The sequence below is a fragment of the Candida tropicalis genome (assembly GCF_000006335.3).
Source record: "Candida tropicalis MYA-3404 genomic scaffold supercont3.5, whole genome shotgun sequence".
Classification (NCBI taxonomy): domain Eukaryota; kingdom Fungi; phylum Ascomycota; class Pichiomycetes; order Serinales; family Debaryomycetaceae; genus Candida; species Candida tropicalis.
In genome coordinates this window covers 175,521-197,900 of record NW_003020057.1, presented here as the reverse complement: position 1 = coordinate 197,900, position 22,380 = coordinate 175,521, and the positions used below count along the sequence as shown (strand labels likewise).

General features: G+C 31.1%; 11 protein-coding genes across 11 annotated transcripts; 5 read left to right on the top strand and 6 right to left on the bottom strand. All coding sequences in view use genetic code 12, as the record gives it.

Annotated features, from left to right (window-relative positions):
* Window positions 1–801: 801 nt before the first annotated feature.
* MNN4 (Mnn4p) lies at window positions 802–3,642 on the top strand (the record flags this gene model as incomplete). The annotated part of the gene is made up of 1 exon (XM_002549479.1): window positions 802–3,642. One exon carries the CDS (start codon window positions 802–804, stop codon window positions 3,640–3,642), a length of 2,841 nt encoding a protein of 946 aa, XP_002549525.1.
* A 113-nt stretch (window positions 3,643–3,755) lies between these two features.
* Window positions 3,756–4,565, bottom strand: CTRG_03821 (uncharacterized protein; the record flags this gene model as incomplete). The annotated part of the gene is made up of 1 exon (XM_002549477.1): window positions 3,756–4,565. One exon carries the CDS (start codon window positions 4,563–4,565, stop codon window positions 3,756–3,758), a length of 810 nt encoding a protein of 269 aa, XP_002549523.1.
* Window positions 4,559–5,698, top strand: CTRG_03820 (uncharacterized protein; the record flags this gene model as incomplete). The annotated part of the gene is made up of 1 exon (XM_002549478.1): window positions 4,559–5,698. The coding sequence occupies one exon, from the start codon at window positions 4,559–4,561 to the stop codon at window positions 5,696–5,698; it is 1,140 nt and encodes a 379-aa protein (XP_002549524.1).
* A 2,259-nt stretch (window positions 5,699–7,957) lies between these two features.
* Window positions 7,958–9,874, bottom strand: HMI1 (ATP-dependent 3'-5' DNA helicase; the record flags this gene model as incomplete). Its single annotated transcript, XM_002549476.1, has 1 exon — window positions 7,958–9,874. The coding sequence occupies one exon, from the start codon at window positions 9,872–9,874 to the stop codon at window positions 7,958–7,960; it is 1,917 nt and encodes a 638-aa protein (XP_002549522.1).
* Window positions 9,875–10,041: 167 nt separating this feature from the next.
* VPS52 (Vps52p) lies at window positions 10,042–11,610 on the top strand (the record flags this gene model as incomplete). The annotated part of the gene is made up of 1 exon (XM_002549475.1): window positions 10,042–11,610. One exon carries the CDS (start codon window positions 10,042–10,044, stop codon window positions 11,608–11,610), a length of 1,569 nt encoding a protein of 522 aa, XP_002549521.1.
* Window positions 11,611–12,168: 558 nt separating this feature from the next.
* RFC4 (replication factor C subunit 4) lies at window positions 12,169–12,579 on the bottom strand (the record flags this gene model as incomplete). The annotated part of the gene is made up of 1 exon (XM_002549474.1): window positions 12,169–12,579. The coding sequence occupies one exon, from the start codon at window positions 12,577–12,579 to the stop codon at window positions 12,169–12,171; it is 411 nt and encodes a 136-aa protein (XP_002549520.1).
* A 143-nt stretch (window positions 12,580–12,722) lies between these two features.
* POP3 (Pop3p) lies at window positions 12,723–13,403 on the bottom strand (the record flags this gene model as incomplete). Its single annotated transcript, XM_002549473.1, has 1 exon — window positions 12,723–13,403. One exon carries the CDS (start codon window positions 13,401–13,403, stop codon window positions 12,723–12,725), a length of 681 nt encoding a protein of 226 aa, XP_002549519.1.
* A 181-nt stretch (window positions 13,404–13,584) lies between these two features.
* Window positions 13,585–14,529, top strand: RRD1 (peptidylprolyl isomerase; the record flags this gene model as incomplete). Its single annotated transcript, XM_002549472.1, has 1 exon — window positions 13,585–14,529. The coding sequence occupies one exon, from the start codon at window positions 13,585–13,587 to the stop codon at window positions 14,527–14,529; it is 945 nt and encodes a 314-aa protein (XP_002549518.1).
* A 111-nt stretch (window positions 14,530–14,640) lies between these two features.
* On the bottom strand, window positions 14,641–16,959 carry CTRG_03814 (leucine-rich repeat domain-containing protein; the record flags this gene model as incomplete). The annotated part of the gene is made up of 1 exon (XM_002549471.1): window positions 14,641–16,959. One exon carries the CDS (start codon window positions 16,957–16,959, stop codon window positions 14,641–14,643), a length of 2,319 nt encoding a protein of 772 aa, XP_002549517.1.
* A 1,026-nt stretch (window positions 16,960–17,985) lies between these two features.
* Window positions 17,986–18,954, top strand: CSO99 (Cso99p; the record flags this gene model as incomplete). The annotated part of the gene is made up of 1 exon (XM_002549470.1): window positions 17,986–18,954. One exon carries the CDS (start codon window positions 17,986–17,988, stop codon window positions 18,952–18,954), a length of 969 nt encoding a protein of 322 aa, XP_002549516.1.
* Window positions 18,955–19,098: 144 nt separating this feature from the next.
* CDC68 (chromatin-remodeling protein) lies at window positions 19,099–22,095 on the bottom strand (the record flags this gene model as incomplete). The annotated part of the gene is made up of 1 exon (XM_002549469.1): window positions 19,099–22,095. One exon carries the CDS (start codon window positions 22,093–22,095, stop codon window positions 19,099–19,101), a length of 2,997 nt encoding a protein of 998 aa, XP_002549515.1.
* Window positions 22,096–22,380: the final 285 nt, after the last annotated feature.

The window sequence follows — 22,380 nt, the reverse complement described above, 5'->3', positions numbered from 1 at the left end:
GGCCACCTACCACGTACCATCTTCCAGGTACCACCACCACTTACCACCACAACTGCAATGAAACAACAACGAATTGTAAAGAAAGAGAAGAAAAATTTTCTTTATTCATATCGATTTTATTTCGTATCACAAATTACAATCAAATAAATAAAACAAAAATAAATAAGTTATTAGATTTTCATGTTTTCATATTTTTATATTTTTATATTGTTTCTTTTTTTTTCTTCTTTTTCTTCTTCTTTTTAGTACATCTATAAATACTTTGTCAATTTCCTTCACCTATTTTTTTGCTCTTCCTCATTATCACCATTTATATAATTGTTATTATTCATAACAGTACTAGAAGTTTATTCAAATTGAATTGAATTAAAAGAAGAACAAGAAGAAGAAGCAAATCAACTTTTTTTTTTTCATATACTAATTATTATTACCATCACCAGCCCGGTACTAATAGTTTTTCATTTTTTCATTTTTCATTGATTTACTACTACCTACACCACCACCACCACCACCACCAGTGTTTTATTAATAGACCAACACTTCATTTCAATTTTAAGACATTGACTTCAAACCACCTTCACTATAATTATCATCTGCAATACTAAACAATAAAAAAATTGCATCCCCCTTTTTTTTTGTTTAATTTCTTTTTGGTTAACTACGAGATTTCATTGTCACACGACCATTGGTCCTCCTGAATCTGAATCGTGTTTTTTTTTATTTGCTTTCTTTCTATTTAATCAATTATCATTTGTTGATCAACCAACCCATTACCCAACCAGAATAGCTAAATATTGAACCATGGCTTCGATAATACAAGTACTTGTTAGAATAGTCAACTTACTATTTCTGGGTAGAAGAAAAAACCTACAGTTGTTTATTTTGTCTACTATGATTTTCTTGACTACTTTAACAGTATTATCAACCACTTCTAAAAAGTATAATTATTTTGATGAATTAATATTGAAAGTTTATGGTAACAATTACTTAAATGATCATAAATTAAAATATCTAGAGAAGAATGATCCTGAAAAGTATCTTAATTTAAAAGTCGACTCCCTTATACAAGATAAAAAATCTCATGATCTTGAAAATAAATTTTGGATGTTGGATACAAGTATAAAATCAGAAGATACTACAATTGCCCTTCCTGAATATTTCGCAGCTTCTTCAAATTATGATAAAGATGACGATAGATCAGTATTGTCCAATTACAACGAAAAACCAATTGTCAATTCATTTGACCCAAGATTCACTTTAGGTATTTATTATGCTTATATTAGAGAACAAATGATCCAAAATGAAGGCGAAACCATTGAAATCCCTTTTAATTGGTATGATTGGGTTGATATGTCAGTTTTAGAAAAATATTTAATTGCTTCCAATAATGAAAAACCAGATTGTGAATTATTAGATGCTAGAGATGACACAAAAAGGATTTTAACTAAAAAGAAAAAGGTTGAAAAACTTGCTCATCAATGGGATGACGATAAGAAAAAGGCCGAAGAAGATAGAAAGAAAGCCGTAGAAGATGCTAAAAAGGCCGAAGAGGAAAAGAAGAAGCAAGAAGAAGAAGCCAGAAAATCAGAAGAAGAAAAGAAGAAGCAGGAAGAAGATGCTAAGAAACAAGAAGAAGAAAAGAAGAAACAAGAAGAAGAAGCTAAGAAGCAAGAAGAAGAGGCAAAGAAGCAAGAAGATCTTAAACAAGCAGAAGAGGAAAAGAAAAAGCAAGAAGAGTCTGCAAATCAACAACAAAATCGTGCAAAGAGAGATGAAGTCAAAGATTCTGAATCTGATGTGAAGGATTCCAAATCTGATGAAAAACAAATCAAGAAAATCGATATGGCTAAAGTTTTTGAAGATGCTTATAAGAAAATCTCTGATGAAGATCAAAAGAAAATTCAAGACGATGTTGAAAGTGATGTCAGAAGAATTCCTGAACCAAAAAATTGGTGTATTCCAGATTCAAAATTATCAATTAATCATGATGATAAACATAGTGTTCATCCAGGTTTTAATGTTTTTCAAAATCCTGGTAAAACAACTGAAAAGAAAGCCATTATTGCTGGTAAATCTTTTCTTTATTCCTTTGGTGTTCCACCTGCTCTGATTTTGTTCTTAACTTCTGAAGGTTCTTATCAAGTCAATGTTAAACATGGTGCCCCACTTTTAACCAATGGAATTCCTGAAAAATACATTGCTAAAAAACAAGATCTTTCCTTGAATGTTCTTGAAGAATTTAATGAATTGAGAAAAGTTCGTCAACCAGATACTGCTAGTGTTATTGATGATTATTTGGTTAATATTCCTAAAGAAAGTTTCAGATTCAATGGTACTGAAATGATCATGAAATATGAAGCAAAATCGAAAACTAAAGAAGGTTTGAATTCTAAAGAAGCCAAATATTTACAAAGTTTGAAATATTCTGCCCATTCAGTTGCTAATAGAGGTCCACCAAAATATTTTTCTGAATCAAGATTAATTGGTACTACCGTTGGGGATCATTATGATTGGAGATTTTTCAATGGTATCATGGCTGGAACTATTGAACAATCATTAACTTTACATCGTTTAATTCGTACTTGGTTATCCTTCACTAGAAAAACAGGTATTACTACTTGGATTGCTCATGGTTCGTTGTTATCTTGGTATTGGAATGGTATTGCCTTCCCTTGGGATAATGATATTGATGTTCAAGTTCCAATTATGGATTTACATAAATTGTCATTGGAATATAATCAAACTTTAGTCGTTGAAGATCCAGAAGATGGATTTGGAAGATATTTCTTGGATTGTGGTACCTTTATTACCTTGAGAGAAAAAGGAAATGGTAATAATAACATTGATGCCAGATTTATTGATGTTGATACTGGATTATATATTGATATTACTGGATTAGCTGTATCAAATAGTAAAACTCCAGATAAGTATCAAAAAGAATTACCAAAATCTTTCAAGAAGGAAACTGAAAAGGATGATAAAGAAAAAGATTATCGAAAATTCAATGAATATTTACAAATTTACAATTGTCGTAATAACCACTTTAGTGCATACGAAGATTTATCACCATTAGTTAAATCAACAGTTGAAGGAGAAATTGGTTATATTCCATCAAGATTTAGTGCCCTTTTAAATAAAGAATACCGTGATGGTTTAACTGCTACAGCATTTGATGGTCATATTTTCATTCCAAAACTTCGATTATGGATTAAAGAAAAAGACTTGTATTATTTCTTGCATAATAAAGACAAATGGAAGCAATATCATTCATTTAATACCAGATTAGGGGAAGATCCAGAATCAACTGAATTTAATGATTATTCTTATGAATTAACTGATGACGAATTTACTAGTTTACAATACACTCATGATAATCCATTCAAAAAGATTGAAAGACCAATCACTTTAACTGAACAAGAAAAGAGAAGAATTGAACAAATGAGTGAAGCTGATTTATTGGATTTCTTGATGAATGATGAAATTTTAATTAATTATTATAATACTAGAAAATTCACCAGTTTCCATGAAAAGGAAATTATGCATTTAACATTTGGTAAATCAACTGCTAAATTAATGATGAATTCAATTGATTTCCCTCCTTTACAATACGAACCTTATCTTTACCGTTTGCATATAGAATAGACTCCTCGGTTATTCTTTACTGTATATTATTATTAATAACTCCACATGTATATTATTTTAATTTAATCAACTTTTGTTATTGCATTTATAAAAACTAATACTAATACTTGTAATCATTTCTTATTCAATGCTCTATTCACTTTCCCATAGAATTGAGCTAATGTATCAAAGGGAAATGACAAATTCTCACATAGATATTCCGGTAATACTTTTTGTAATCTTTTTGTATTTTCATATTCTTCAACTTCATCACCTTCCAAAGCATCAAGAAATGTTGGGAAATAATTAATTTCACTATTTGGAATTGTAGACAATACCAATTGATAATGCACCACCAATTCTTGTTTCATGGAAGATTGTTTAATATCAAATATATATTCATCTTCGGTATTTTCAAAATTAACAACTTTAACACCAGTTAATAATTCAATCATATCCAAAGTAAGACTAATATGTTCTCTTTCTTTAGCTAATTCATCTTGATTTAATCTTCCAACAGTTTTCTTTCTTATAGGAGATGCAAATTCAACAGCTGAATCGATTTTCAAAGATGCCAATTGTTCTTCTAATTGTTCTATACGGGAGTTTTTATCTTGTAATTCCAACTGTAGACTTTCGATCAATTCATGATCTTGTTCTAGCTGTGATTCCACTTTGGATTTATATTTCGTGAATAGTTCATCTTGTTTTGTATTGATGTTGGTGTTGATTATATCTATGAGTTCTTCATTACTAGCACCGACTAGTTCTTGTTCTGTGACAACAGTAGACTTCTTTCTTGGTGGCATTTTGTTGTTGATAGTCAACAACAACAACAACAAGAAGAAGAAGAAGGAGAAGATAAAAAAAATCAATTCAAAACAAAACAAAACAAAACAAAAAAATTCTTCATCTTCTGTTTCATGATCCCTCATCAATGTCATTCTCCACAGCACAATTCAATAGTAAATTAGATTCACTACTGAATACTCAAGATTCGATAGTATCAATATCACAATGGGTTTTGTTCCACGTGAAACATTACCAAGAAATCGTTAAAGTTTGGTCGGATTATTTTCATAGTCTGAATGCATCATCATCATCGGGAAAGAAATTATCATTGTTGTATTTATGTAATGATGTTGTTCAACAATCTAGAAGGAAAAACAAACAGGAGTTCAATCATGAATTTGCAAAGGTGTTACCTGATGTTTTAAGTGGTTGTTATTCTGAATTGAAACCAAAGATTGATAGATTATTGAATGTTTGGCAAGAAAGGAAGATATTCACCACGGATGAAATCACAGCCATGAAAGAGGCACTTGTCAAACCGCAACCAGTACCACAGAAAGCACAACCACCAAGAGAGGAGATCACAACAGAACTTAGATTTGTTAATGATCTATTTAAGCGATTACAAGAATTGACGAAAATCAATCAAGGTAATTTAACACAATTAGGAATACAATCAAAGACATATCTTGACCCTAAAAATTCAGAAACTTTACCGGATCCAATAATTTATAAATCAAAATTAAATATGTTGGAAAAATTAGGTATTGTATGTATATCAAATATAGAAGAAATAAAAAAAATTAGAATACAAATCAAATCACAATTGGATAATCTTTCAAAATTGATTGGTGATGGAGTTGATTCAGATGATGTTAAAGTCCAAGCTATAAATGAGAAACTACACAAACTCAAACAAACAAGAGATGAACTTGATCAAGAAGAAACAGGACAGGTAGTGGATGTTGTGGATGTTCACGTTGACGTGGAAGAAGACGAAGATGGAGAGGATGATATGCCAGGGTATGAACCTGAATCGGATATTGAAACAGAAGCAGAAACAGAAACAGAGTCACGAAAGAGAAGATTATCACAGACCTCCTCAGGAGCATCTACACCAAAGAAAGTTGCCTTTTCAGAGGATGTCGAAGTCTTTGAAGGTAAACAAGAAGAAGACGAGCCTGAGCCTGAGCCTGAGCCTGAACAAGAGCAAGAGCAAGACGAGGAGAAGAAACAAGAAGAATCAGTTGATGTATTCTCCTTATTATCCAAACTAGCAGAGTAGTTCTTAATAAACGTTGGTTATGTTGATATGTATCCATCGTAGAGTCATTACATGTAACACTGTATAGTGACTGAGTAATAAATATATATATAAATTCATGTATATTATTATAGTAATATTTTCAAAAAAATAGGAAATGAATCCTTGCTAGAATCAAATGAACACGTGGAAAGTTAGTAATATTAAAACACACCTTCAATCATTATTGGAGGAGATTGGAACTTTATCACGAACATAACAATAGACCAAGAATATACAGATAGTAAAGAAGTAGTTTACAAATGTAATTTGAATTTTCAATGCCAATCCCCCTTTTTATATAAACCAAAGACAAAGTCGTGTACCAAATGTTCAATAATAAATAAATATTAATTGACCTTAATGTAAACACCCAATCATCACCAGTTGAACTTTAGTGATCGGATTAGATTAGATTATACAAAGGAGAATATATAGATATGCTTCAGCAGATCATCGTTATAATGATAGAGAGAGAGGGATGAGATTCAACTACATTATGTCAATTGTATAACGTACAACTAATTTGTGTATATTTATTTATTACCTTGATTATGTAAATCAGTGCTAGAATGAACTGAAAAGTAACGTCAGTAATGCATATACTACAGTAACTTACCACCCGCAAAGCAATGGCTCATGTGAGCGCCATAATAGAACAATAAAAATCTTGCTAAAAAAGAAAGCTATAAAAATGAAAATTTCCACATCAGTTCATTTCACTTTCTTATATACCAAAAAATCCCACGCGGTAGTGTACAACGTGCCAGAAAATGTTGTTCAACAAAACACACACACAAATTAATCAATCATCTCGACTCTTACTTCTATCATGTAATTGAGTTTGGATTATAATAGTTCAAGAACCAGTAGGATTCCATGTGTATATATTATGCAATCCAAGAGATTATGAATCATCTACATCCAAGAAAGTAATTTATAATACTATCAATCAGTAAATATATATTCAACACTGTAAAACAATCCCCCAATTAACTGGAGATGGATATCAATGCTAGAATTGGGTTAAAACCAAATGTTAGTAGTAATATAGGCATTTCATGCCTAATATCTACGCATATCATCCCCAAAATAACGGAAAAGACGAACGAACTAATGGAATTCTTAAGAACTTATCAAGCGTTTAACTACTACTTTAGTTCAATTATTTTTTTTTTGTTCAATCAACTTCTTTATATAGTCAGAAAATTAAGGGGTAGTCGTGCACACCATACCAATAAATCACAGTATTCAAACAGTTCTTCCCCGTAATACTCCCAATTGAACTGTAGTGCCACTATAAACTTTTCCTACAGTATATGTCATCTTTCAAGAATAAATAATATACATTAATTATTGCTCTAATAAATATACAATCCTCAATCCCTCAGACAATAAAAGACACAAGGGAGAAGACATGCTAGAATTTATGATTTCAATAAGATGTTAGTAATACACGATTTATTACAAATCACACGCAAGGATATGGTACGCTAGAAAGGGGGCACCAAAACCTTCACAATTCATTATTAGCCCTTTTTACAAAAAAAAAGGAATAAAAAAGATAACAGAAAGAAGAAAGAAAATTTGAGCAAAAGTTGCTTTATATATACTCAAAAATATTCTTTAAGGGGGGTTTGGTAGTGCAGCACGTGTCAATTCCAAATGAGGAGTTTCACGTAAAGGGAGGTGTTCACACCTTCTCTTTCTCTAAACCACACCATATATATATTTGGAGAGTATACATATCCTGTCAATGTCAGAGGAGGGTTATGTCAACTACATGAAGTGAAAGTAAAATATAAAATAGTTAAATGTTTATTATATTACTATAGAATATCTCCAAACTATAATAGGGGGGATATTATGTCAAGATGCTAGAATTATATTTAATTGAGTGTTAGTAGTATCAAAACATAAGTTAGATGCAATCAAAAAAGCACAAGTCTCGAAAACACATATAGAACACTTGAACATCCTTTTGTTCCTTAAGCAAAGCAAAATAAATAAAGATGCAATCACTTGTTGGAATTTTTCACCCTTTTTATACCTCAAGAAAAGTTTGTTTTTTTAAGTAGAGTGGTCGTGTGAGACATTACAAAAACAAATAAATTACGACACCTAAAGACATTCTACTAATCGATAACTACTCCTAAAATACGTTGAATCTTACACATCATTATAAAGAAGAAGAGTAACAAGAAGAACAAATAATAATGACAAAAATGTCTATATTCATCATTATATAACCGACAGAATGGTTTTAAAAATACGTTGGCCATGAACCAAATGTCTCATTGTAGGACAAGGTCTATTTAAATCTCTTGCAGTGTTATAAATCCAAGAAGGATTGACAACTACAGGTACTCCACGTTCTTGTTTGGACAAATTACAATACAACAAGTTCTTTGCTCTTGTCATGGCTACGTATAACAATCTCTTCTCCTCTTCAGTTTTAGCAAATTGTAATCGACTTTTTGTAAGAAACACCACAGGGAATTCCAACCCCTTAGCTTTATGAATTGTGGATATATTAATAGCATTATCATCTAATCTCGGCTCCTCATCTTGATAATTACGCAAGAAATATTCTAAGGATGGATTTTTCAAATAAGATGCTTTTAATGACCTGTGGAAACCTTCAAGATTGTCCGCCAACCCAAATGACGACTCTTTATCTTTGGTATCGTCTGTTTTGTTCAAGTAATTAATTAGACTGGTTTCATTGATGATTCTGGATAATGATATCATCACCTCGACTGGATTAGTAAATATTTGACGTTCTTCTGCAATTATTCCAATAAAATTATCAATAATTGATTTGCTCTTTAGACGACGGTCAGTATTGAATAAATCCTTTACTTTTGGTAATTTTAAAAAATCCTCAAATCGAATTTGTTTATGAGAATCCCATACCTCATACTTCTCGTATAACTTTCTCAAGAATATTTTCAGAATCCCCAAATTTTGAAGTATGAATAAGAAAGCCATATCAGACCCTTTGCTTTTCCGTAATACATCTAAAATATCCAAAAATATATGAACTTTTGAGTTGATCCAGTCATTTCCCAGGGTAAATCTATTGACATTATATCCGTATTCAGATGTCACAAAGTTAGCTATGGTTTCAACTTCTTTATTGGACCTGGCAAGTACAATAAAATCAGAAAATTTTAACAATCCACCCAGTTGTAAAATCAATCTATAGATTTCACGAGCAATAAAATTATATTCCGTTTGAGGAGATTCAATATCTACAATCAAAGGTTCTGCAGATGACTCCTTCATGGAAATCAAATGGGTATCTTCTGACATTAACGAATTGGCAATTACCATATTCTCTGGTGTAAGACGAAACGATTCTTTCAAAAAGATCTCATCATATTTCCATTTCAATCTTTTAATGAAATTTCGGGTTATCTCAGGGTATGATCCAAGGAATCCATAAATACATTGATTACGATCTCCGGCTAAGGTGATATGTTTCCCATCAAATTCGATCAACTTCTCAATAAATTTCACTAATTCAGGCTGCATATCTTGAAATTCGTCAACAATAAATACCAGAACATCTTTAACTATTTCTCCTTGTGACACATCAATCAATTCGATTGCACTAGATATGAAATCATGATATGTTAAGATCCCATTTTCATGAAATCTTCTAATGGTATCTTCCAAATCATTCTTGTCAACCTTAAATTTCTTTGACATTTCATCTATATCTTCACCTGACTTTACAGCTAGGATGGCCTTTTCAAATGCACGAGGTCTTTTACTTTTAATATCCATGAAAAGATTAGTATATCCTCTGAAACTTGTATCATTAACTAAAATTTGTGCACCTTTATCAGGGAAATAATCACCAGAATAGTTCTCAATTAATGAATTAGCAAATGAATGGAATGTTTGAATTCGAATTTGTTCAGCTTCCTCTCCAATTAACCCTGCTAATGCTTGCCTAAATGATTTGACAGTTCTATTTGTCATAGATAATACCACGATTTCCTTTGGATCCATACCATCTTCGAGCAATTTTTTCACACGGTGGATCAAGGTTAATGTCTTACCTGTACCTGGTCCAGCCTGTACAGACAATACTGTTTTAGGATCATACGAATGATTGACCACCTTTAATTGTGATTTGGTAAGCTCCATGTGTTTAATGTGTAGTAAAGGAATCCGAAAAAAAAAGTAATTAGTGTTTGGAAATCAAACACAAGCAGAAAAAAAAATTATCACCACAGGAAATCAAAACGTATAAATACACAACTAAGAAAGTTAAACTTGAAACAAGACTGAATTATATATCATACCTTCGAACAATGTCTGCTTTGAAATCGTTACAGAAAATTTTCCCATTGAAAGAGTCTCCTAAACTAGTTTCAAATGAATCAACGATTTCAACATCGTCCACACTCGAGCATTATCGTGCAACACTTGAAGAGTCAGACGAAGTGAATTTATCTGATTACTTGACACAATTTCAAGAATATGATCAACATCTCAAACAATATAAAGAAAAGCTCATACCAGTTGGTGATATTATACAAGAATTTTCTAATGAATTGAATAACCTTTCATCTAGTATAATTGCATTGGAACAACAATCAAGTAATTTATCCAAGGATTCTAAAACTCAAAAACATGTGGTGGACAAACTCAATCCTATAATTCTTGATGTCATGATACCACCAGAAATAGTCAAGTCTATCACTCAAGGTGAAATTAATCCTCAATGGGTAGAGAATTTGAAGTTTATAAGTGAAAAGAAACAAATGATTCCTTCATTACCAGAAACAAAATCTAAAGAACAATTGGAAACAGGGATCAAACTCTTGGAATTGAAAGCAGTTGAACGTATAAGAGATTTTATGATTGGTGAAATAAGAAAATTAAGATCATCTTCTAAATCTTCATCTCAACTCATTCAGCAGAATTTATTAGAAGTGAAAGATGCTTTCCAGTTTTTACAATTACAGCATAAGCAATTGGCCGATCAATTAGTATCCGCATATGTGTACACAATGAGATGGTATTATCAAAGTAAATTTGCCAAATACTTGTATGCTTTAGAAAAAATCCAAATTAGAAAAGTTGACACTCCAGTGCTTGGAGACCATAAAGCAGGAGAATATCTTAATCTCTTTGATAAAAGAGCAGAAATTTTACTGTCTGAACAGTCGGCCATTCCATCACAAATAGCAGAGACTTCACCATTTCCATATTGGATTGAATTTGTATTTAATCAATTTACATTGGCACTTGTGGATAACATTATTGTTGAATATTTATTCATGATTGAATTTTTTTACCAAGGTAATGAAAAAGATAGTAAATGGGCAGGATTAATGTTTAAGAATGTATTTGATATTGGTAAAGAATTTGTCACTTATATTAGTAATACTGCTGATGCATATGGTATACTTTTCATTATTCGTTTGGTTCAACGTGCCGAAGAGAAACTTCACGAATTACACATCCCTGTTCTTGATGATTATCTCAACTCATTGTTATTAATCCTTTGGCCCCATTTCACCCACATTATTGATCTTAATTGTGAATCAATGAAAAAGTCCATGGTTAGATCTAAAAAAGTTCAAGGACTTGCCCCTATTAGTACAACACAACAGTTTGCCCAGTATTTCCTGGCATTATTGAGATTATCAGTGAGTCAAGCAGAACCGCTAGTGACTTGTTTAACACGTTTACGAAATGAATATGAAAGTTACTTGGCCAAGTCAACATCGTTATCAGGTACAGAGAAGGAAATATTCTTGTACAATAACTACTTTTTAGTTCTTAGTGTGCTTAAAAATGAACCACCAAATTCATTTATTGAAGAGCAAATTCATCATTTCCAGATGCTTGCCGACGCCTATACAAAACACTAAAGATCACATATTTTAGCATACATACCACACAATTGTAGATATGTAGCAACCCCTTCTAAAACTCTCATATGAACAAACCCAATTTCTTTGATCATATCCAATCTCTTTTGTTCACTAACATCGGGTAAATATTTGGCAACTTTGAATGACAGGGTAACAATATCTATAGCTGAATAACCCTTGCGCCAAAGTCCATCAAGTAAACCAATTGCTTTATCAAGATCTTTTTCTTTAAGGCAACTGGATAATATTTGTTGTATAACAAGTGGATGAGGTTGATCAACAATTTTAAATACATTGACATCATTAACAAAACCAAACCCAGCAACAGTACTTTGTAAATTATTAATAGCTTGTCTCATATCACCTTCTGCTGTAAAAATCAAAGCTTGTAAACCTTCTGAATTATATTGAACATTTTCCATTTTAATAATTTCTAATAATCTAGCTAAAACTTCTTCATCAGATAATTTATTATATCTTAAAATAGCACAACGAGATTGTAAAGGTTCGATAATTTTCAGGGATTGATTACAAGCAAATGCAAATCTTGTAGTATTAGAATAAATTTCCCATGGTTCTTCTTAAAGCTTGTTGAGCACCAGGAGTCATTGAATCAGCTTCATCAAGAATAATAATTTTTTGTCTACCTGGAGGTAACAGGATTTTAGTTTGAGCAAATTGTTTAATTTTATTACGAACAACATCAATACCTCTATCATCAGATGCATTTAATTCCAAAGTAGCTTGATGATAATATTTATCTCCTAATAATTCATAAGCAAGACAATGAATTGATGTTGTTTTACCAATACCTGGAAGTCCAGAAATAATCATATTTGGCATATTTCCATCTTGAACTACTAATTTTAATCTTTCAATGGTTTCTTCATTTCCCACAATATCTTCAAGTTTATGTGGTCTATATTTTTCCACCCATGGTAATTCCAAAGTAACTCCTTTAGACATATTGTTGTTCCTGCTGTATAGATAATTGATGTGAAGTTCTACAAGGATGGTGATTTTTTTTTCACGTAATTTTTTTTTTTTTTGTTTTTCTTGCTTTAGGGTTTCATCAAGACGCGTTCATTCATTCATTCCTATACTTGAGTCTATACATTTTTCTTAGTGGATTTTTTATCACCTAGTGTAGTTTGGATTTGTTTAATATTAGGAACTTCAAATGGTACTTCTTTATTAAAGATCCCATTTAACCATGGTACTTCCACATTTTTGACATTTTCATTTATCAAATCATATAACGGTCTTGCTTGAGTTAAATTCTCTGTTATTCCTATAATTCCACTATTATCAATTCCAAGTGCTTTTGATAATCTTTCAATACTTCCTCTAGGTAATTGAATTAATTTAACCATATTTTGATCATTCTTTGAAGATGTCATACATAATACAGGAAACATACTTGTAAGTATTGGAGGTGTCATATCAAATTTACATACAAAAACATATTTGATCTGTGATGGTATTGGATCATTTGTTTTACCTCTATTATAAGCTGCTTGTTTCTCTAGTGTTCCTACTGTTGAATTAAAACCATGATATATCTCTTTTGAATCTTTATTTGTTTTTAAAATATTTTCTAATAAATCAATAATATCAATACCTAATTGTGGTTCAATAAATGGCCAAACATTCGATTGTGTATATGGATTATCAAGAATAGGACGGAAAACGATTTTCTTCTTTGCTTCTTGTGCTTTAATAGACGATGAAGATGCTTTAGCTGAAGTTTTAACAGCTGAGGATTTAGTAACTTTATTTGGTTTGCTCATGGTGATCTGTCAACTTGATTCCTGTTGGTGTGGTCGTACTTGCAATTCTGAGATGAGTTATTATTATTGTTGTAACCACACGAAAAGAGAAGAAGAAGAAGAAGAAAAAAAAATTGTTCGGCAACCAACTGTGGGTGGGCTGTAAATGAGGTTGTGATATTATTACAAACCAACAGTGATAATGAATTGGGTAACACCTACAAAACAGATCAATGTTCCTCATGATCTTATAAGATTTAAACAATCTGATGGATGTCAGAAACTACAAAAAGGAATCTCGGAAATAGTTCAATTAGTTCAAGGTGTAAAAGTACCTGAAGGTGTTTTAGATATGGGAATAGTTACTAGAGATCAACAACCACAACCTACAATTATTTCCATTGAATTAAATAATAATATCAGGAAAATAGTTGATATTTTTGAAATTTTAAATAAAACTATTGATGAAACTCCACCTGTACAAGAATCAAGTAGATTTGGAAATAGAGCATTTAGAGATTGGCTGGAGAAAATAACAACAATTATTCTTAAAGGACTTGAAGGAATGGGGGAACAAGGATTATTAGAAGAATTATCGTGGTATTTCATTAATCTGTTTGGAAATCCTACAAGAATAGACTATGGAAGTGGTCATGAATTGAATTTTTATGCATTTATAATTGGACTAATGGATTATGATAAATTACCTCATGATGGAGTACAATTATTGATTTTATTATCAAAATATTATGATTTATGTCGAAGAATAATTTTGGTCTACAGGTTAGAACCAGCTGGATCGCATGGAGTTTGGGGTCTTGATGATCATTTTCATTTGATGTTTATTATTGGTGCTTCACAATATTGTGAAGATCGAACAGCACCTTCAGTACAATCATTATTAAATCCAATGATACTAGGGAAAGAAAAGAGTTTGAATTTATTTGCTAATGCTATTCTGTTTGTATTAAAATTGAAATCGGGAAGATTTAATGAACATAGTCCAGTGTTGATGGACATTGTTACAAGAGTTCGTAACTGGGAAAAAGTACGTCAAGGTTTATTTAAGATGTATAATGTGGAAGTTCTTGGAAAATTCCCAGTTATTCAACATTTCTATTTTGGTAGTATATATAGGTGTGATTAGATATCATGCTGGTACTAAAAAAAATAAAAATTTACATAAATTTTGGAACAAAAATTTGTTCAAAATACATTCTGTAAAAGTATACAATGTACTATTTCAAAGGAGATAATTTCAAACTTCCGCTGCTATTTTCAATACCTCCTCTTTGAATTCCTCTCTACCATACATAGTTTTCAATCTCTTACAATGACCAATTGGAAAATGATCATTCAGGTCCATACCATAGCGATGCTTCCCAATACTATTAGCATCAAGAATTACCAAAGATTTAGGGAACTGAACATCACCTTCTTGAAATTCTTCAAACTCATTCCTATTCAATCTCAACACTTCCAAGGATTCAAGATCTTTCAAATCAAGGATCTTCAAATTATTTTGACCTAAAGAAAGATGAACCAAACTTTTAGGTAACCAACTACTTTTTATCTCAGTCAATCTATTATAAGTAAGATTAAGAATCTTTAAATTTGAAAGGTTATGTAAATTCAATTTTGCAATTTTACCATCACCACATCTACAACCATTCAAGTCCAACTCTTCCAAAGATTTTGGGAAACAAAAATTATCCTTTATGTTATCAACAGAAAATGAAGAATTAATACGTAAGTATTTCAATTTATCCAAGTTTTCAAAGTCTTCCAAACTATGATCACAATCTTCATCAATGATTTCTGTAACATTTGGACAAATCTTATCTAACAGATCCTTAAAGACCCACTTGACAAAAGTCAATTTTCTTAAGTTTGGAAATGAAACTCCCGAAATTTCTTGCTTACTAGACGTAACGAGTTCTTTCAAATGGACAAACTCACCTGAGGTGCAAGTGATGTCAACAATATCTTCATTCCGTCTTCTATAACTACTGGACCTTAATTTGATGGACTCCAAGTTTTTAGGAAATTTTCCAAAGTCAAATGTATAGGCATCCAATTCCAATATCTTTAAATAAGTTAATTCATTGATATTAGTATCTGCAAATACCAATACACCACAGTTTCTAATTACCAAGTTTCTTAAATGACGAGGGAAAATAGTATTTTCAATTCCTTGTAACTTTTCAATTCGAATAAGAGTCAAATCATTCAATTCTTTCAATTCTTTCAAGTTCAGAACCAATGACTTGAGACCTGGGGCACGACATCCAATAATAGTCAATGAAGTAATAGACTCTGGCAATTTAAAATCATCTCCCATGTCAAATGATCCATCTTGCAAATTGAATTTCTTAAGATTAGGAGGCAAGTATATATTTTCTTGAATCACACCAGCGTCCTCATCTATATCTCTAGGTTTACGTCGAGTGATTCTCAAAGATTTCAAACCAACTGGAAGTACGTCTTCCGATAAAATAGCATTTGGCGGTAATTTATCAGTTTCAAAAACTTCAAGATTTTCCAAATGATATTTCTTTAAAGATCCCAAACTAGTTAACGATTTTGATTCATTTATGATTAAGGTTTTCAAGTTTTTTGGTAGCTCCAAAGAATCCAAGGAGGATGATCTAACATTTGAAAGTTTTAAAGTTTTCAAGTTTTCCAAACTGGATAAATCACAGCTAATATCATCTGCTTCATCTTTTTCATCATCTGCTTCATCGGATACCATTTTGAAAGGATTGATTTCAAGATGTTTCAAATCTGTTGGAAAATGTGGATTTGAACAATCTTCAATGACTAAAGATTTGATTAATTGTAAACTTTCAATGTTAGATGGTAAGTTTTCAAGATCATTCATTTCAAGTTTTGCCCCAGTAATTTTCAATCTTGTCAAATTTGGCAAATCTTTCAAAAGTGAAAAATCAACAGTAGTATCCTTTTCAGCAACAATTTCCAACTCTTTAACAGAATCAGGGACAAGCAATCCTTGCAGACTGATAGGATATTCCTTAAGACTTTCAATGTTATACGGCATTGATGCAATCAACGCGTTTAACGCGTGAAACCTTTCATCTTCTGAAACACTTTCACCACCAAGCATGAGATTTAAATTGTTTGAAAAAAAAGATGGAACCAGGATTTCAAATGATTGAATTCCTTGTAATGTTTCTGGAATTAAATTATGTAATCTAATGAAATCTTCAACATTTTCAAATATTAATTTGTTTGGGTTGAAATCTGGGTATTCTTTACGAAAGTCAATAAATTTATCGATATTGATAAATGTTGGAACAAACAGGAAATCATCATCAACAAGAGGAATCTTTTCACTTTCTTCAATCAATTTCACTTTTCTAAAGTATTCTCCTGGATGAAGAATATCAGCTCCATTAACAATAACACAAGCGTTATAAACCACCTTTAATATGTATTTTGAAATTGAAGAAACATCTTTAATCTTCATCAATAACTGTTTTGGAACATAACCAAAAATCTTCAAGATAAGATCAGAGGAGAAGGTTTTTAAAAATATATCACCATCAAATTCAACCATTTTGACATACAAGATAAATACTTAAATCAGCAGTTCCAATAAAAAAAAACGACAATTTCGGTAGAATATATATAGTATTTCTGAAAAGTTTCCTCCCACCCCCTCCCCTGGAAATTTTGCAGTTTCATGAATGAATGTATAAAATTAGTGTCAAAAAAAAAATCATTAATGAAACAAAAAATAATTAAGGGGTTCCAAGACTTTTGTTTTATGTATCAACATTCATCTTCCATTTGTGTTCCCATAGTCATTGGACAAGAAAACCCATGTATCTATTATTAGAAAAGCACAAGTTGATACGAACGGCTTCTCCTTGTATAGATTATCAAGTTTGTGTCAATGCACACGCAATTTTGATACCTTCAAGTCGTGTGTTTGCTACTAATTGCCCCTAGGGGACAATTTAGACTGAATACTGCCATAGAAGGCGTTGAATGATGAATAATACTGATTATTGAGTGTGAACTCACCATTTGAATAGTAAATGATATGAATCACCTCGGATGATATGTTTGCTCCTAGTAGAATATATGCTCACATATGGAAACTTCAGTAATAGTGATATATCCGCTGGATATACACACACACAATGATAGGTCTATTTACCAAATGAATATGATCAATGGTATTTACGACTGCATTGTTAGTATGCCGAAATAGATCTCTTGGGGTATTTACCTATTAATCGCATATATTGATACAATAGAAATAGGAATACAATGTAGAATTGGAATAGACATGTCACGTGTAATCACACCCATTAGCCGCGGTCCGAGTTGCTGATTTTGTAAATTGATTGCGAGCAAATTGGCTCACCCGCACAAATGAAAGAGAGAGAGAGAGAAAAAATTAAAAAAGACATCAATCTCCGATAAATATAAAGGAAGTGAAAATCAGATTGAATATTTTTAATTTAGTTTGACTGTTATTCTTCTTCTTCTTATTATTATTTGCATTTCTAAAACTAATTATCTTGATTCTTATTCGTTGATATATATATATATATTTTCACAGTAAGACTTAATTATGAATATATCAGGAATATCAAAGATATCAACACCAATGAAAAAATTACCAACCAATTCAACAACATTGATAACTCATTTACCTATAAATTTCTTATTGAAAATTCAAAGATTATTGAAAAAATCAATATTATCAAGGAAATTTTATCAAGAAATAAATGATAAAGTATTAAGTAATTCATCAACAGTTGATACTAATTTATATTTTATTTGTTATTTTTCATTATTAATTTCATCAATATTGAATAATAAATATAAGATATTATTCTTTTTAAAAAATCAATGGTTTAAATTAACTCAATTAATTAATTCATCATCTTTAAATGATAAAAATAATGAATTTACTAATGATGAAAAATCAAATAATTCTAGAAAATCAATTATTCAAAAAGTATTAAATCCTTCAAAACCTATTTATATCGAAGGTAAACCATCTAAATTAGCTTATAATTTGAAAAAAATTAATAGTTATTTAGCAGATATTAGAATTTTCAATCGATTAACTGATTCAATAAAATATATGCCTTGGGTAATTGATGAATATCATTCATTTAAATCATCTTCTACTACTACTACTATTCCAAAATTTGATAGATTTATAAATTTCTTACAATCTATAAATTGTGTTGTTTTAGAATTATTGGAGAATGCAGGTTGGTTAACTGATCACGACTTTATATCAACTAATGATAATCCATGGTGGAGTTTTGAAACTTATATTTGGTGTTGTAGAGTTTGGGGTGTTTATTTACTTATTGAAATTATTGAATTAATTAGAAGAACTCCAATTAATAAATGGAGTAATAAATCATGGCAAATTAATTTATTTAAAAATGTTATTCAAATCCCATTGGTATTACATTGGTCTTTAAGAGAAGGATGTTTATCTCCATTCTGGGTTGGTGTTTGTGGTCTGGGTGCAAGTTGGTGGAATTTTAAAGATATGTGGTCTTCGATAGATTTATCATAATGTATTACTCCTCATCAAAAACAGTTACCAATTATTTATATATATATATTGCTTGATTTATTTATTTATTTATTTTATTTTTAATATTTTAAAATACAGAAAAAATGAACAAAACGACTACTAATACATACAATCACCATCTCTTTAATCAAATCCAGAATTTCTATCAGCTTTGGCTGCTTTCTTTTCCAATGTATCCCAATCTTCACCTTCACTTTCAGATCCAGATCCAGATTCAGAAGCATCAGATCCAGAATAATCGTCACTTTCACTGGCATAATCGTCACTTTCTTCATCTTCATCTTGTGGATCTTCATCACTAACTTCGAATTCACTTTCTTGTTCACTCTCTTCCAGTTGATCACTATCACCATCACCAGTCAAGAATGACCAACCACCATCAACAAAGAATTGATATGGATCGGCTAGCACAGTCTTCATAATTTGAGCCCAATTCAAATTCATTTGACCTTCACTGATTGGAATATCAACATCAGTTAACCAAGATTTAACATCCTCCAATAGTTCAACCGGAATGGTATTGATATGGACAACTGGTTTATTGAAATCTTTAAATACAAATACCAAATCAAAATTCTTCAACCCAAATTGAACTCTTTCTAAATGAGCAATTTCAATTTCTTCTAAAGTAACAACCAAGTATGGAGGATCAATCAATTGAACAAGACAATCTCTGGTTGGAACACACAAAACAGATGATCTGAATGGAACCCCTTGGAATCCTAAATCTCTAAATGGAATATCCAAATCAACCATACCATGAGAAGATTCAGCAATCAATTCAGCAAATGCTTTGAATTCTTTATCCAAAAGTGCTTTTCTTCTTCTTTCTTCTTGTTCTTGTTGTAATTCATCATCATCACCATACCTGTATTTTCTTTTACGTCCACCAGTTTCATCAAACGCCATATCACTGGCTTCACGGTAGAATTGAACATCATATGTTTTTCTCTTACCAATCATAAGTGGGTTTTTCAAATGACAATGAATTAAAACAATCAATTCATCCTTGGATGGTTGGAAAAACAAATGTTTGATATTGGAGAACAAAACATCAACTCTTTGATCTTGCTTGAAACTTGATTGATATCTTAAACCATTTTCATGGATTTGTAAAACCCCACCCAATTTCTTGGTTTCTGGTGTTGGTCTAATAAATACATTATCTAATCTTTTAACCCTTGAACCTTTCAATTCAATTAAACTAGCTTGAGTAACAACATCAGCCATTTGTTTCTTTTCTTGTTCACGTTTAACAGAATCTTTTTTCAAATCTTGAATGGCTTTGTAAACATCAACCATACGTTGACGATCTCTAGATCTAATGGTAATAGATCTCAAAAAGGTGTTATCTGGAGAATCTTCATATGGCAATTCTTGCTTCTTAGCTGTGTTACCACCAGCACCTGGTGAGTTGAAATTTAATCGAAGATAAGTAAAATCACCTTCCTCATTTTGAGAACCACTCTTGTAAGAATTGATATGGAATGGAACCGGTCTACCAGAAATAGGTAAAATAATGGTTTGATTCTTGTAATCAATATGAATTTTCAAATCAGATACACTATTTGGAATTTGTGATTCACGAACATACGATTCATATTTTTTGAAAACTGGCTTAAAGTCATTGGCATCAGTAGCATCTGCTTTAGAAAATCTTGCCAAACCTTCTTCCAATCTCTTTTCATGTAATTTACTTTGAATTTCTTGCCTTACTTTTTCAGAATTATTATCATCAGCATTAACATTCTCGTGTCTCAATTTAGACTTAAGAATTTTGGTATTATCTTGAGGTTCAATCTTTGGCACTTTTGGTTTAGATTTTTCATCATCATTGAAATAGAATGCAACTGATGACTTGGATTTATCGTATTTTGTCAACAAAATTGGTGCGTCGTCAGTAACTTTATAAGTATCGGTCAACAACAAGGCATACTTTTTCTTTTTCTCATCTTGTAAGTTACTGAAACCAATAGTTAATGAGATAATTTGTCCATTGGACAATTTTCTTTCATTCTTGACATTCAAGACAAAAGTTGCATCTCTAAATTCAATACCCATTAACCAACCACAATTCTTAGTGAAATGATCTACCAAATCTGGCTTTTCTTTAGTGATATAGTCAATTGCACCTTCATAAACTTTATTTGCGGCAACACCATCTTTCAACAAAGTACCAGTGATGTGCTCTTGCAATTTAAGCAAGAAATCATAATTTTGTTCCATTTCTTTTGTTGGATCAATCAAGAAAGTTCTTGCCACATTAGAACAGTAACCTTTATATCTCAACCCAATGGAAGAAAGAATAACACCTTCACCAATCAATTTCTTATCATTGGATAAAGCACTTGGTCTTAAATCGTACTCTCCACCACTTTGAATGATTGGAGAATAACCATATTCAAGAAATTCAGGATTAAATTCCTTAATTGATTGTAATAATTCTTTACCTAATTTAGATTTTAAATACCATTTATTACTTTCCATCTTATCTTCAAGTTGATCAGTTAATTGACTATTGGTGATTTTCTTATCTTCTTCAACAATTGTCATCATATCATTAACAAAACTATCCATCATTACTACACTTGAATTAGAAGCAATTTTAGTATTATTAAATTCTTCAGAATCTTTAACTTCCAAAGATTTAGAAATAGTTAAAGTCACATCAATTGGTTTTAAATCAGTTTTACCAACTTCTTCATTCCATTCATCAACAACTTTACCTTCATATTTATCTTTCAAAATACTACCATATTCAGTACCATTTTTCTTCATTTCTTCAATTAATTTAACAAAAAATTGCTTATTATGTTCAGCATCTTTATTTCTAGGCCAGATTTCAACAGTATCTGGTTTATTAGTTAAATGTTTCAAATGTTTGGCTTTACCTTCAGATGTAATGAAAATACACTTATCTTTAGTGACATAAATAACAGTATGGACGAATTCATAACCCAATAACCAAGTTTGTAAAACTGTTGATTTTTTATAGGTATTATCATCATGACGTTGACCTGTGACAATCAAAGCTTGTGAAAATCCATCATCATCAAGTTTCTTTTGTAAAACAGACAATCTCTTATAGAATGTCGGAGCATCAATGTAAACATCAGCCATGTTTTGAAAATATCAAGACGTGATTTGTGTGTAGGTGTAGTTTAGATTCGTGTTGCTGAATTGGGGAGTTTTCTTTTTTTTTTTTCGTTCTTTCGTTCTTTCGTTCTTCCTTCTGCTCATTCAGCGCAAACGAAAAAAAAAATGTGAAAGACGTGTTGCCAAGTCGCAATGTCGTAGTCACGTGGATAGAAATGTCGCACGCGTTTGAGACATCAGATTCATGTAACGCGTCGCACCGTAACACGAAGCGTGTTTTTGTTTTTCAGTAAATTTTTTTTTTTTTTC